Source organism: Olea europaea, chromosome 3 (assembly GCF_002742605.1).
Source record: "Olea europaea var. sylvestris chromosome 3, O_europaea_v1, whole genome shotgun sequence".
Lineage (NCBI taxonomy): Eukaryota > Viridiplantae > Streptophyta > Magnoliopsida > Lamiales > Oleaceae > Olea > Olea europaea.
In genome coordinates, this window is record NC_036239.1 from 15,355,828 (window position 1) to 15,369,925 (window position 14,098).

The 14,098-nt window shown below is 36.0% G+C and overlaps 2 protein-coding genes across 4 annotated transcripts in view; one reads left to right on the forward strand and one right to left on the reverse strand.

The window, feature by feature from the left end:
- The first annotated feature begins 877 nt into the window (after nt 1-877).
- On the forward strand, nt 878-9,689 carry LOC111387122 (conserved oligomeric Golgi complex subunit 1-like). 3 transcript variants are annotated; one of them, XM_023011662.1, is made up of 7 exons: nt 878-3,223; nt 3,865-4,059; nt 5,691-5,971; nt 6,328-6,507; nt 6,621-6,798; nt 8,647-8,822; nt 9,125-9,689. In XM_023011662.1, exons 1-6 carry the CDS (start codon nt 992-994, stop codon nt 8,785-8,787), a joined length of 3,207 nt encoding a protein of 1,068 aa, XP_022867430.1. In that variant the 5' UTR covers nt 878-991; the 3' UTR covers nt 8,788-8,822; nt 9,125-9,689. The 3 variants fall into 3 exon arrangements, with proteins under 3 accessions (XP_022867430.1, XP_022867413.1, XP_022867423.1); XM_023011645.1 differs by having other exon boundaries at nt 9,156-9,689; XM_023011655.1 differs by having other exon boundaries at nt 9,134-9,169.
- A 427-nt stretch (nt 9,690-10,116) lies between these two features.
- LOC111387152 (probable protein S-acyltransferase 14) overlaps nt 10,117-14,098 on the reverse strand; it is a 6,369-nt gene continuing 2,387 nt past the window's right edge. Inside the window, exons 4-7 of the mRNA XM_023011690.1 lie at nt 12,512-12,635; nt 12,310-12,395; nt 11,803-11,868; nt 10,117-10,700 (exon numbers count right to left, since the gene is read on the reverse strand). Of these exons, the coding sequence (XP_022867458.1) occupies nt 10,575-10,700; nt 11,803-11,868; nt 12,310-12,395; nt 12,512-12,635 (402 nt within the window). The 3' untranslated portion in view covers nt 10,117-10,574. The remainder of the gene's footprint in view (nt 10,701-11,802; nt 11,869-12,309; nt 12,396-12,511; nt 12,636-14,098) is intronic.

The window sequence follows — 14,098 nt, forward strand, 5'->3', positions numbered from 1 at the left end:
CTTTTTTTTTTTGACAAGCCGCTAGCTCGGCGGGCTCGTTGCCCACGAGCTCGTTGGGCAACAAGCCCGAGCCGAGCTCGTAGGGTAACCAGCCGAGCCGGCTCGACTTGGCCCATTGACATCGCTAGTTATGGTGACGGTGGTGTTGCAAAAATGGTAGTGGTGGGGCTCTTCAACTGTGAATTTGATTTTGTCGTGGTTGTAAAGTAGTTTTGGGGTTTGTTTTGCTGGTGGTAGTAGTGCTGGTCGTGGGCGTGAGGTTGCAGTGGTGATTGGAGGTGTTCACAGTGTGGCGACGATCGACAATTATGATGGTGAAGGTCAACAATGGTGGTGGTAGTGGTGGTGTTGTGGTGGTGACGACTGTTGCAGGGAGATGATGGTCACAATTATTTTATAACATGTGACTAATTACTTAATTGTGATTTAAAAATTTAATAATATATGACTAAAAAATAATTTGTGATTAATTAATTTGAAAATTTTTGATCGACAAATGAACTATGACCTATAATATTTTTTGATTTGTGACCGATGAAATAAAATGTGACTTGTAAAATTTTCGATTTATGATCTCGAAATAATCTATAACCTATAAAATTTTTAATTTGTAACCTTGAACTAATCTTTGACTAATTAATTCGATAATATGTGACCAATAAATTAATTATGATATTCATTTATGTATTTGTGACTTTTATTTATGTATTTGTGATCATTAATTAATAAATATTTTTAATTAATTATATACATTTGAATTTTGAATTTTTAAATTATCTATCTGAATTTTGAATTGACGTAAACATTACACTGATTTTTTTCCCTTTTTTAATTGTCGGTACAAAAATTTGTTAAAACGTGCTGAAATACTCTTGAATAGTTGAATGTAAACGGTCGAATTCATTTCTTGTTCCCGGGTTCGGATCTGATTACAGGATCCAATAACCCAAATCCCTCTAAGTGGAGGACACACGAGATCCGGACGCCATTGATGCAGCACCTTAACACCAACAAAGAAATTCCCCACGGATCAAAAAAACCTAATTTGGGAAACAACACGATGGGAGGCGATGGAATCCAAGATGCCGAATCCTTGTTCCGCACGAAATCCATATCGGATATCCGAATTGTGGAGGCGACTACGAGGAAACAGATTTCCGACAAAAGCGAGGAGCTCCGGCAACTGGTCGGAAATCGCTACCGGGATCTCATCGATTCCGCTGACTCCATTGTTCTCATGAAGTCTTCTAGCGAATCCATTTCTGCGAATATTGATGCAATTCATAATGCAATTTTACATTCCCTTTTTTCACCTGTTGATTCTCCGAGGTCGCCTAATGTCACTTTTAATCCCGCAAGAGCACGCATTTATGGATTTGCCTGCCGGGTCAAGTACCTGGTAGATACCCCGGAGAATATATGGGGATGCCTTGATGAGTCCATGTTTCTCGAGGCTTCGGCTCGCTATGTTCGAGCAAAGCACGTGCATTTCAATTTGGTTACTACTAAAGACAGTAAGAATGTGTCGTCGAATTTCCCTTTGCTGCAACAACAGTGGCAAATCGTGGAGAGTTTTAAGGCTCAGATCTCGCAGAGGAGTCGCGAGATATTATTAGATCAAACCCTTAATCTTGGGATCAATGCCTTTGCAGATGCACTGGCGGCAGTTGCCATCATAGATGATCTCGATCCTAAACAGGTTTTGGCTCTGTTTCTAGATTCACGAAAATCATGTATGTCTCAGAAACTTATTGCCTGTTGTAACAATGTCAATGCTGATAGTTCTGATGTAATTTCGGTGCTCTGTGAAGTTCTAAAGATAATTCAGGTTAGTATAGGTCAAGTAGGAGAATTTTTCTTGCAAGTATTGAATGATATGCCTTTATTCTACAAGACCATACTAGGTTCCCCTCCCGCTTCTCAGTTGTTTGGGGGCATTCCGGTCCCTGATGAGGAAGTGAGGCTGTGGAATTCATTCAAGGAAAAGTTGGAGTCAGTGATGATAATTCTAGATCGAGATTCTATCTCCAAGACTTGTTCAAACTGGTTGACGAATTGTGGAAGGGAGATCATGAGTAAGATAAGCGGAAGGTACTTGATTGATGTAATTGGTACTGGGAGAGATCTTTCTTCGGCTGAGAAGTTGATACGGGAAACCATTGACAGTAAGCAGGTTTTAGAAGGGAGCTTGGAGTGGCTCAAAAATGTTTTTGGTTCTGAAATTGAGTTACCATGGAAGAGGACTCGTGAGCTTGTCTTGGGTGATGACTCAGATCTTTGGGATGATATATTCGAAGATGCTTTTGTTCTAAGGATGAAAATGATTATCGACTTGGGATTTGATGAGATGAGTAGGGTTGTTGATGTGGTGGAATCAGTTCGCTCAATTATGCAAGCTCCTGGTGATCAAGTTTGTTTCCAAGCTTATTTGAGCAGATCTTCTATCGGTGGTGGAATTTGGTTCATGCAACCAACTGGTAAAAGGCCTGCTTCTGTCCCTGGTTCAAAATCACTGACGCCCCAGGAAAGTGATTTTCGTGGCTGTCTCAATGCTTACTTTGGTCCTGAAATCAGCCGGATCAGAGATACGGTAGACAGTTGCTGCGAGAGTGTTCTTGAGGATCTTCTCAGCTTCCTTGAGTCGCCAAAGGCACTAGTAAGGATGAAGGATTTGGCACCATATTTACAAAATAAGTGTTATGGAAGCATGTCAATTATATTGATGCAACTCAAGAATGAGCTGGACCACCTGTGCACTGACCTGGAAATTAGAAAGAATAACAAAGGGTCTGCACTGCCTCCTGCTATAGTTGTTGAGAGAGCATTGTTCATAGGGCGTCTTCTCTTTTCTTTTCAAAAGCACTCTAAGCACATCCCTGTGATACTTGGTTCACCCAGGTCATGGGTGAGTGAAACAGTGTCTGCCATACCCCTTCGATCTCCAAGCATACTGAGGTGCATAACCACTGATTCCCCAGTGTCTGATGGTCCTGGAAAGAAAATGCTTGATTCCACAAAAAGACGGACTTCTCTAGTTACTGCTGTTTTGTTTGGAGTAGATGACAGTTCAAGCCCCCAACTTGAAGAATTACGCAAGGCAGTCCAGGATCTATGCATCAAAGCTCATAACTTGTGGATATCGTGGGTTTCCGACGAACTTTCAGTCATTCTCTCTGGCAATCTCAGACAGGATGGTGCCTTGTCAGCAACCACACCTCTCAGAGTAAGTGGCCTTTTGCAGGATACCATGTCCAATTTTGTGGGTGAAATATATTTTCCCCGTCAAACATATGGTGAAGATATTTCACTCGTGGTCAAATTCATGCACATGAATTCTTTAACTGATGATAATTTAGTAGCTTAATAGCGTTTTCCTTTATATTGCCCAGTCTGTGATTATATTTTCTGTTTTCGGTTGAGAAGTTGTTCCATGACATATGAAGAAGCTGAAATATTATCATCACCAACACTTCGAAGTTGTCAATATGGGTCAGGAAGCAAAAAATAAAAAAAAAATTCTCTGAACTACCATATAAAATATTACACCGAAGCTAGTTCAGAAATCAACTATCTGACATATACCTCTTTTTCTTGCCCATAAGTTCATTTCTAAGTATTTATTATTTAGACATCTCCAACTTAAGTTCATTTACTTCTACAGTCCTACTAACTTGTCCGAGTTTATGCTGATTTTTCCACAGGCAATTAAGTTTAGGGATTTCCAAATGTTACTTCTCTTTTAATTTCTTTATTTTCCTTGTCTTCCCTTATATATCATGCCAGCATACAAGATGATTGCTTTCTAATTTTTCATGGTGAATAATTATTGTCTGTATAATTAAGTAGTTTTCGTTAATTTGTCAGGGTTGGGAGGAGACTGTAGTCAAGCAAGAGCAGTCTGGTGAAGGCCAGCCAGAGCTGAAAATATCCCTTCCTTCCATGCCGTCTCTTTACATAACCTCATTCCTTTTCCTAGCATGCGAAGAAATTCATCGCAACGGTGGTCATGTACTTGATAAACCAATTCTGCAGAATTTCGCTTCAAGCCTATTGGATAAGGTATAAGGTTATATGTTATTAAGTTAAATCTTATCTTGTTGTCTGCAAATTCTATTATCTATGATACTATCTGATGTCATATCATGTTAGATTATCCAATCAACATTGCAAAAGGTTATTATCCTAGTCATTCAGTTAAACAACAGGGCAACAATGGTTGTAATTTTCCTGCAAGATTTACATAAAAGTAGAAGCACTCAATGGATGAAAGAAGATGATTGATAGAGTCATCTGTGATATCACTTTAAGTCCTCATATAATTAAGAAATATTCGGTCTTCATTTCTTTGCGTCAGTCACTGTAGCTATTTGCTTAATGGAATTATCATAAACTATTGGTTGAGATGCTAATTTTCTCTCCAGCAGCGGTTACTAATATCATATTTACTTGTTTGGTTGGTTTATTTCTCTAGTAAATTCTTCACATTCACTAGTGGTGCTTTGCTTTTTGTGCACTTAATCTGATTCTTGAATCTGTCCTCTAAGATAGTAGTAAAAAAAAAAATAATAATAAAATTTGCAACTTTTCAACTGAACACTTAAAAATATCAAGTCAGCATGAGATTCTATCTTTACAGGGATGTACCCCCATACATCTTAATTTGTACTGTCAATATTGAGAGTCTAAAACCAATTTCTGCAATTTTGTTTTTCCGAACATATAGTTCCGAAACTTCCAATTTATAACTTTCTGGAAATATCTTATGTTGCACTATCCTAAAGCTGATGAAACACGTCTCATTCTCCTTTATTCTGCTGACCGTGTATTACAAGTCGAATGTTATCTATCTTGGATGATCCCCATCTGTTTCCTCTTTTCCATTAATTTCTATCCCTTGCCAGAATTCTTTTACCAGAAAGCTTGAATGTCAAGATTATATCAGTTATGCAAAATAATGCTTAGATGCTTAAAGAAGTTGTGAGTTGCACTCTCCGAGTCATGTTAGGCTAACATTCTGTTAAAAGAGAGGCTGAAGTGAAAAAATCCTTGTTAAACTAGAAGTCACTGACTCACTGGATGGCCTTATGGCTAATTTATTGTGTGCCTTGTTCCAAAAGAGATAGTAATATATTAACTTTCCATGATTCCAGTTGACCTCATTAAGATGTAACAACGAAAGTATCAGAAAAAGCATAAATATTTGGAGATTCCAGCTTTTATGGGTGAAATTTTCTTCGGTGCAACTCATGGGAGATATATAAGTCTTCTTATTGATGACAGGAAAATGATCTACAGTCTACAATTGTTGAGCTCTTGTTATGCTGCTTATGTCCAGGATGAAAAATGTTGTTGGTTTGCAATGTGTCAATTAATTTATACATGCCTGTGAAGTGGAAGCTCTTTTACTGAATCCCAAAAGATACTCTACTCGGTTTGTCTCTGTGATAAATTGAGTTTCAAACTGAAAGAGAAGGCCTGCAAAGTTTTCATCTTGAAAGCAGCAATATTAACTTCCATATTCGAAATTGAGTTGTATGTATCAAGATTGGAGTGGTTAAAGAGTACTTGCATTTTTATAACATCTTAGCCTTTAATGCTTTTATTATCATGTTCATAGGTTCATTCATCACCATTTTTCTTTTTATTACACAATATTATAACTCTATTCTTTCTGTTGTATACTTGTAAAGTTAATTGGAATTTATGAGGAATTCATTTCAATTGAGGAAGCTCATGGACGTCAAGTGTCGGAGAAAGGTGTTATGCAAGTTTTGTTGGATTTAAGATTTGCTACTGATATTCTCTGTGCCGGTGATTTTAGTGCGAATGAGGAGTCCGCTAAAATTCCAAAGGCAAACAGTCCTTTTAGAAGGAAGCAGGGTGTAAGGCAAACTAAATCAGTCATCAGAGAACGTATAGATGGGTTGGTAAATCGTCTTTCACAAAGACTGGATCCTATAGACTGGCTAACGTAAGTTTTTGAATCTACTAATGGACCTTTTGTTTTGATAACCTGAGTCTATTTTGAACAGTTGATTGAATGGATTGCTCAGCCTTCTTGTGATATTGATATTAGTCCTGTTGAGAAATAGCTAAGTAATCTAATGAAAAAAAAAAAAAGGCACATTGCAAAACAAATAACTGGGCATTATTTATGCTGGCAAGATTATTTGGTGAGTAATTATTTGGTTTGCATCTTTTTAGTGGGGAAAACAAGAGTTTGTGGTATGTATCATTTTAACCAAAATATTTTATGTTGCAAATAAGATAAGATACTCATGTTTCTTTTGGTTTAATTATTAATCCCGATTTATTTTCGCATTTCAGCTATGAGCCATACCTTTGGGAGAATGAGAGGCAATCATACCTGAGGCATGCTGTTGTCTTTGGGTTTTTTGTACAACTTAATCGGATGTATATGGATACTGTTCAGAAGTTGCCCACTAATTCCGAATCAAATATATTGCAGTGCTCAAGAGTACCCCGTTTCAAGTATCTTCCCATCAGGTAGTTCACTATCCTCTACAACAAATTTCTTGCTCATATGGTCCTTTTTCTTGTAGATAATTTCTACACATTAACAGAGATAACGCATATTAAAACTTCAATCTGTTATCTAGTGCACCAACATTATCTTCTAGGGGTGCAGCCAGGGCATCAGCATCCACATCTATGAATGATATATCCTTGAGAAAGTCTTGGGGAAGTTACACAAATGATGAGATATCACGAAAGATTGACATTGATGAAAACTCAAATTTAGGGATGGCAGCGCCACTTTTTAAGTCTTTCATGGAGGTAAAAATTTTATTTACCTATGTAATTTTTGGCGAATTCCATAGTCTTGGCACATTTTGTGTTGCCAGATGGCATCCCACCCAAAATTCCCTTGGACTACCAAAGTCTACTTATTCTCATGCATTGATGGTTTTAGATATATTTGAAGTGATAGGAATTTTATTCATTTTGGACATTACAGTGAAGTCTAATAGAATGAGGATGAGTAGATGGAGGCCACACTTTCTAAGAAGTTCCTATCTAAATGTTTTTAAATTAATGAAAGTGGTGTTGGTAGTGTTAAACAGCTAAACGGCGGCAACACTTTCTAGAGTCCCAGTTTAAAAGTGCTTAAAATTTATGAAATGGTGTAGGTAGTGTTAAGAAGGTACAACTTTATGAAAAACCTTCCATGATTTGGTGATAATTAAGGATCTTTTGCTCCCTGATTAAATCAATCCCATTAGCTGCCTATCTCATCATGCAAAAAAAAACCCCGCAATGACATCCCTTATGGTCTAAGATTTATTATGCTGTCTGATTCACTTATTTCAACTGCTCAAGTATCATAATTTTGAGCGGGCGCGTGATGTCAGTTAGGTTGTGTTTGGCACAGTAAATTAGAATGCAGAAGAAATTAAATATAAAATTAGAGTAGATAAACACTATGTAGATAGTGTATTAGGATGTATCAAGGTGGATAGCATTTTTTAGTTTTTAAATCAAAAGATTGTTATTTTTACTAACTTTCTTAAGCTAACTGGATAATATATAGAACGAGGAGGTGAGTTTAGGCCGGATAAGAAAGTAAGTGCAAATAACATTCTTTTGAAGAAAAAGCTTCAAATATATCCTCCTTAATCCACCCTTATCTACGTAGTACTACCTCCTCTAATTTTATGCATAATTTCTTGTACAGTATACTCTGGTGTACCAAAACTAGCCTTAATGAACAAGCAATGATTGAAGAATAAGGGTGTAGGAAAGTCTAACGCAATTATAGAATAATAAAAGTTCGTATACTGGCCTCTTCCAGTTCTTTATCACCACAAATTTGCTTGCAGGAGTAATGTTTAAGTTGATATAATATTGCCTAATGCCTAGGCGTCAAACTGAGCTCTTGAGGCATTTTTGCTTCGTGCAGTACTTTAAATTTAAGCACCTTTTTGATAAGAGGCTGCTTCTTCAGTTGACACTATCATTCTTGTGCTTCATTAGTTTGAGAACTTGTTGATGAGCAGTGATGCAAAATTCTATTTATGTTGGCTTTGGCATTGACTACATAAAATCTCAAGTTATACCCTATTTCATATGCTGTGATTTTTGTATTTGCAGCTACAACATTCTTGTATTGTTCATTAGCGATTTTATGTAGCTGTAGCTAACTGTTATTATGCTATTATATAATCTTCGGAGGCAGAAGGCCAAAAAGTGAAATTTATCTATGTCCGATAATTCTGTCTGGAAGCAGAAATAAAGTTATATCTTCAATACTTAATAATTACAAAATCTCTTTTCTTTCCCAGTCTCCCATTTTTTGGATTTATTGGCCCATAGGCTTATTTGATCAGAGAAACTGTTCATTCTCAGAGCTGTCTTCATTTCATGGACTTTGCTATATATACATCAATGTTTACACAAGGAATTACATATTGTCCACGTGGCACTCTGACATTTGTCAGTTTAAAATACATTCAACATTTTCATCCAACATTTTCCGTCCACGTCATTTTCGGTAACCGCTTATGTATCATTTTTATGTAAAATTAGCAAAATCCTTTTTTTAGTAGACTACATTAATCTGTTGACTAAGCATTGGTCATAAGAAGACCATTTCTTAAATTATTTAGGATCTTCGGTCATTCTCAGGTTGGCAGCAAATTTGGGGAGAGCACACTTAGACTGAGTTCAATACTGACAGATGGGCAAGTTGGCAGGTTTGGTGACATATTACCTGCTCAAGCTGCCGGGCTTCTTTCATCCTTCACAGCTGCCAGATCAGATTTTTGATCAGAAGGTCAAAGATGCAGTCGTTTTAGTTGATGGTAAAGCATTTCAACTATATCACTTGATGCCATATATATAATTATAAAAGTCCAATTTCCAGTCTAGGAAAGTTAACAAATGTTGGGAATGAATAGGTAGGGCAGTGTTTTGAGAATTTTATCAAATTATACATATATCAAGAAAGTCGTGGGAGGGAATTAAAAGCCATATTTTCATTTGTAAAGGACTGTTTCTTTTAAATTTTGCAGCATATACTTGCTTTAATATTGTAAGTTTTTATAGCTGTATTTCCTTAATGTTTTTTGACTTGTACATGTTATTTAATTTTTGATGAAACTAGCAATCTCAGGCGCACTTTTATGGTGGTGCAGAGACTGGGGAAGCATTGTAAAAGTGAAAAGAAAACTGCAGCAAATGAAACTGACTAGAAATTAGAAATCTGCACGAATTACACGAGCTGATGAGAAGGGGGTTGATGTTGTTGCGTATGGAGTTATTGATGACACTGATCGACTCTGCGATCGAGACAAAAGTGTTGAAACGGCCCTAAACTTGCCAAGTTTGGAGCATGGTGAATATAGAAATGGAGTGAGAATTCTCCCAGGATGACCATGAAGCATTTTTCAGCTATACAATTCTTAAATCATGAAGTGGTGAAATACATAAATCAGCAGCAATAATTCTTCTCAAACAGCGCCACGTTGGCCCTGTTTCTCTTGCATTTCTCAATGAGCAGAGGCTCCTCCTTCGACAGTCTTTTACAGATAAAGGAGCAATTGCCCTTTTTAAACTCCTAACCATCTGTAAGAAATGTCGAGGTTTGATATAATTTAGAGGGTGTTTGGTAGATATTTTTATGTAAAAATGCATTTTTGAATAGTAAATTGATGGGAAATGTGTGGTTGAAAAATAAGGAAAAGTTTTTTATTTACGTGTAATATTATTTTAATAAAGAATGTGTGGTTGAAAAGAAGAGAGAGAAAAATGCATTTTGAAAAAAATAGGTATCAAACAGGCTCTTACGTGTAAGCAAGTCAAAACAATTTTGAAAGCCTAGATACCGTTGTACTGAATGCAGTAAATTTGGCTGTCGTTTGGAGTTGTGTTATCGTCAATTCCAGTTTTTTCATTTTTTTCCAATTAATATTTTTCTTTCATAAAATTGGAATTTCCCTTGGAACGGCATGCAAATTGACATTCTATTTTTTTTTTTGGGTACATGTCAAGATACAAAGAAATTTTTTGAAAAAAAAGGTAGAACTAAAATGTAGGAATTTAATCTAGAAAAGGGGTCAGCCTGTATAAACTGAGAATAGAAAAAGAAAAAATAAATAAATAAAAAATCACTGCTGTACACTTTTGTTTGAGTGTAATAACCAATATTCATCTATATTTAATAATTTATACAAATCTAGCGAGAAATTGCCATGCCAGCACTCCATACAAGTACAACTAATCATCAGCTAGCAAGTAAATCCTAGATTCAGCTACAATCCTCGGAAATTTCTGTATGAAGCACTTGGCTCTCTTCAAGTGAACGTATGGTACAACACAGTATTAGGTGGGATTCTACAGTATAATGATCAAATGCTTAGTTTCTTTTCCTTTTTGAGCACTCAACAATTGTCCAGCCCACCTTACCAAATACGCCATTAACAGAGCACACAGCAGAGAGGCAGGAGATGGAGTGCTCCAGTCCCAAATTAGTTATAATTATTAAATCGACCAAGCCTCAGAGTCTGTGAAGAGAAAAGATGCCCAGGTGGAGCCATATTGGCATATATTTATCATCATAATTCTTGGGCATCCAAGTCAGGCTTTGAAGGATATTCAAGGCCCTGAAGAGCAGGTATCCGCCGGAAATCTTCTTCTGAGTATGCCGGAATAAACCAGTACATCTTGTCCATCCCAAACACCTAATACTCAAAAGGAGATACATCAATTGAAGAGTATCTTAAAAAGGAGCAAAATAAAACATGATTTAGACATTATTGATTACCAATCAAGCCCACAAAGAAGGAACAAAGCCTAAGAAATTTACAAGATTACCATCTGGAGAAAGTGATCAGAATAATAAATGAATATAGAAGTTTAATTTAACTATATGCCTATGCCAATGCTGAACACCTGCCTACAAATATGCAGTTAGACAACTCAAAAATACTACTTATTCAGTTGACACTTGTTGCGGTCTCAAGAATGACCAAAGACTAAGAGACACATCATATGAAGATACCAGCTTCGTATAATGAGATTATCGATCTGCTTGAATGCTCTTTGGGTTCCTTTTCTAGTTCATAAGTGCATCAGCACGTCTCTTGTACGATATATGCATATATGTATACAAATGCGTACCAAAAACCTTCACTTTCTAGATTTGGGACATATATGTTAGGGATTATAGAATTCAAGATTTTATTATTAGTCTACTTTACCCTTCAACCTTACTGATTCAACTGAAAACAATCACTTATCATATGCCTTCTCAATCATCATTTTTCATGTTTTTTAATCTTCCTATCTTTTCACTTGGAGATAATATCACCAGATTAGATATTATGGATGAATTTTGGCTTGACAACAGCTATTACCTTAATGACAACATGATAGAGTAGCCCTACTTTCCAATCTAACCAGAGGAACATGTTGTGGAAATTAAAGTATGCTTAGGAGAAAAGTGGGGTCCACCTGTGAGAGAAGAAGTCAAATATGACGGCTGGAATAGTGAAATAACAGTAAAAAAATCAATTTTTTGAGTGAAAAAATCAGGCCCAAACAGGCCCTTAGTGTCTCTTGCCAATTTATGTACAACTTAGTTTCCTCAACTAAGTAAAACATACATACTCGCATAAACAGTGCTTAGCTATTTTTTTGAGGCACCTAAGAACAGACAAGAACAATAACAAGTACTTCTTGATATTTGTTGAGTCATGAACCACAGGACAGACTCAATCACCATTAAAGCAATACTTACATATGAAAAAGTTAATACTTTAATCCATTTAAAGTGAAACTAACCTGTTCAAAGTTCCTTTTCCTTCCAAGATCATAACGCCACTTTGGAGTAGTCTTCTTCTCATAAGCCTGAATACAAATCAATAAAAACATCAGCTATCAACAGTCCTACTTCGACTGAACATTTTTTTTCCTGGGAGAAGGAAGAAATGGCTTTGACTAGGTTAATCAGCTAAGAACATTTAAATTCAGCCTCTCCCCTCTCCCTCCTCTTCACTAAAGCACTACCTATGTCCAAGGTGTCTCAAGCATGTTAAGAGCATTCTGAGGAGAAGACAGAAGAAACAGATGGTAAAAGGCAAAAGTTTTGTCAAATTAGGCAAAGGCCACATAAACCTAAAGAATATACTCTATTAGACTGCACCAAAAACAAATACAACAGAATTTCATTCCGCAGGGCTACACTCTGGGGGCCTGAGGGTGATGATGATATTGACAATTTGTAAACTCTATTTGAAGGACGTACTCCACATTCAAATTAAATTATCAAACTCAATACAAGTATCATACCTCAATGGTTGTGGTATTTGCAGCCACCAGTGAAATGTGCATTATCAGAAATCCCATAACACTTAAAGCAAATGCCAAGTTCAAAACTGTTAAACAGAGAGAGATTATGAATTAGATAAAAGGCCAGGTGCCAGGAACATAAAAAGGGTACTGGGGAGGGAAAAAGGTTGTAGCATGGAGATGCGGGAGCATTTGACCTTACCAAAGGCAAGAAAAGTAGTTGCCGGAGTCCTTTGAGTCTCAGGAATCTCTTCATCACTAAAGAAACCAATAAAATGTGGCAGTAATGATAAAGTCACAAGAGTAGTCTCGAGGAACGTGTAGAACTGCAACAACAACAAAAATTATCAAATATTTATTAATATTTTGTTAATGTGTTTTTAATATCAAGCCCAAAAAAATAATTTGAACTCCCAGAGTACGTTCGAATTCAATTTCAAACTATGTCAACCAGGAAGTGGAAGTAAATGAAGAACAAGAAAATATCACACAAATTGTAAAGATTCACCTCAATGTAAATAGCACAGAAGCGGAAGTTGAATCTTGTAAAAAACAAGAAAAAGATAAAAAGAGCTCAAAAATATTATCTAAAATAACTTGGATGGTAATGAATATGAATTGTGATTACAACAAGTCTAGCTCTCCTCTTATTTAGGCATTGGAAGAAGTGGTAATCAAGCTCTCTTCTTATTTGGGCATTGTAAGAAGAGGTAATACCCCAATTCTAATAGACTAAGTAATAGAAAAGAAAGCAAAATAACTATTTCTCATAGAAATAGAAATTCTATCAACTAAATATCAACAGGGGTGTCTTCAACTGAAATTTTGTTGGATTTTAAAATTCTTTCTAAATGCAGGTGCCCCAATTGAGATTTTAATTAATTTTAATAAAATCCTTTAAACTCTAGGTACCCTCAATAACTAATGGATTTTTAAGGACTTCATTAATAGAGGGATTTTAAAAGATTCTAATGAATTTCTATCTTAAAAATACATATAACAAACTCTTTGAAATTTCACCATTATTACTGAGATTCTTATGGATTTTGTGAAATCTATTCAAATCCACGAAATTCATTAGAATTTATAATCTTTCAAAATCCATTAAAATCTCGTTTGAGGACAACCCCCTAAAACCAATCGTATCTTATTAATACTAGGTATCCTAACTACCAAAAATAATTAAAATCTCAAAACTAGTAATAATAATTGATTTATAATTGAATGAATTTAATTTTGAAATGATAAAAGGAGATGAAATGTTTCTTCGTAGTATGACAACTAGTAGAAATTAACATCTTGAAATGTTTCTTCGTAGTATGACAACTAGTAGAAATTAACATCTTCCACATACTAAAAGTAGTGTTACTCATTGACGCGTGTAAAAATAAATAAATAAAAATAAAAATTCAGATTATCCTATTTGGCATTGAGAGGCATGGTTTTTTAAATTCTTATTTCAGAAAGCTCTTGTGCTCCCATGAATTATCTTCTCTCCATTTGATTTTCTAATATTTATGTGGTTACGATGGATGAAGGGAAGAGATGTAAAAAGATGCTGAAGCAAGGGAAAGACTCAGGATCTGGTTGCCCTTTAGTAAGCCAAATGGATGAACATATAAAAGGCAGAATTCGTGAAAACAACTAGGATTGCATAATGCGGCCTCCCACAACTTAAACCCAGCAATGTTCACTAAATAGAATGAAATAGGTAACATAAAATGAGCCTGAAAGTCCCCCCCCCCCCCCCCCCCCCCCCCCCCCCCCCAACCAAATTTTTTTTTTTTTT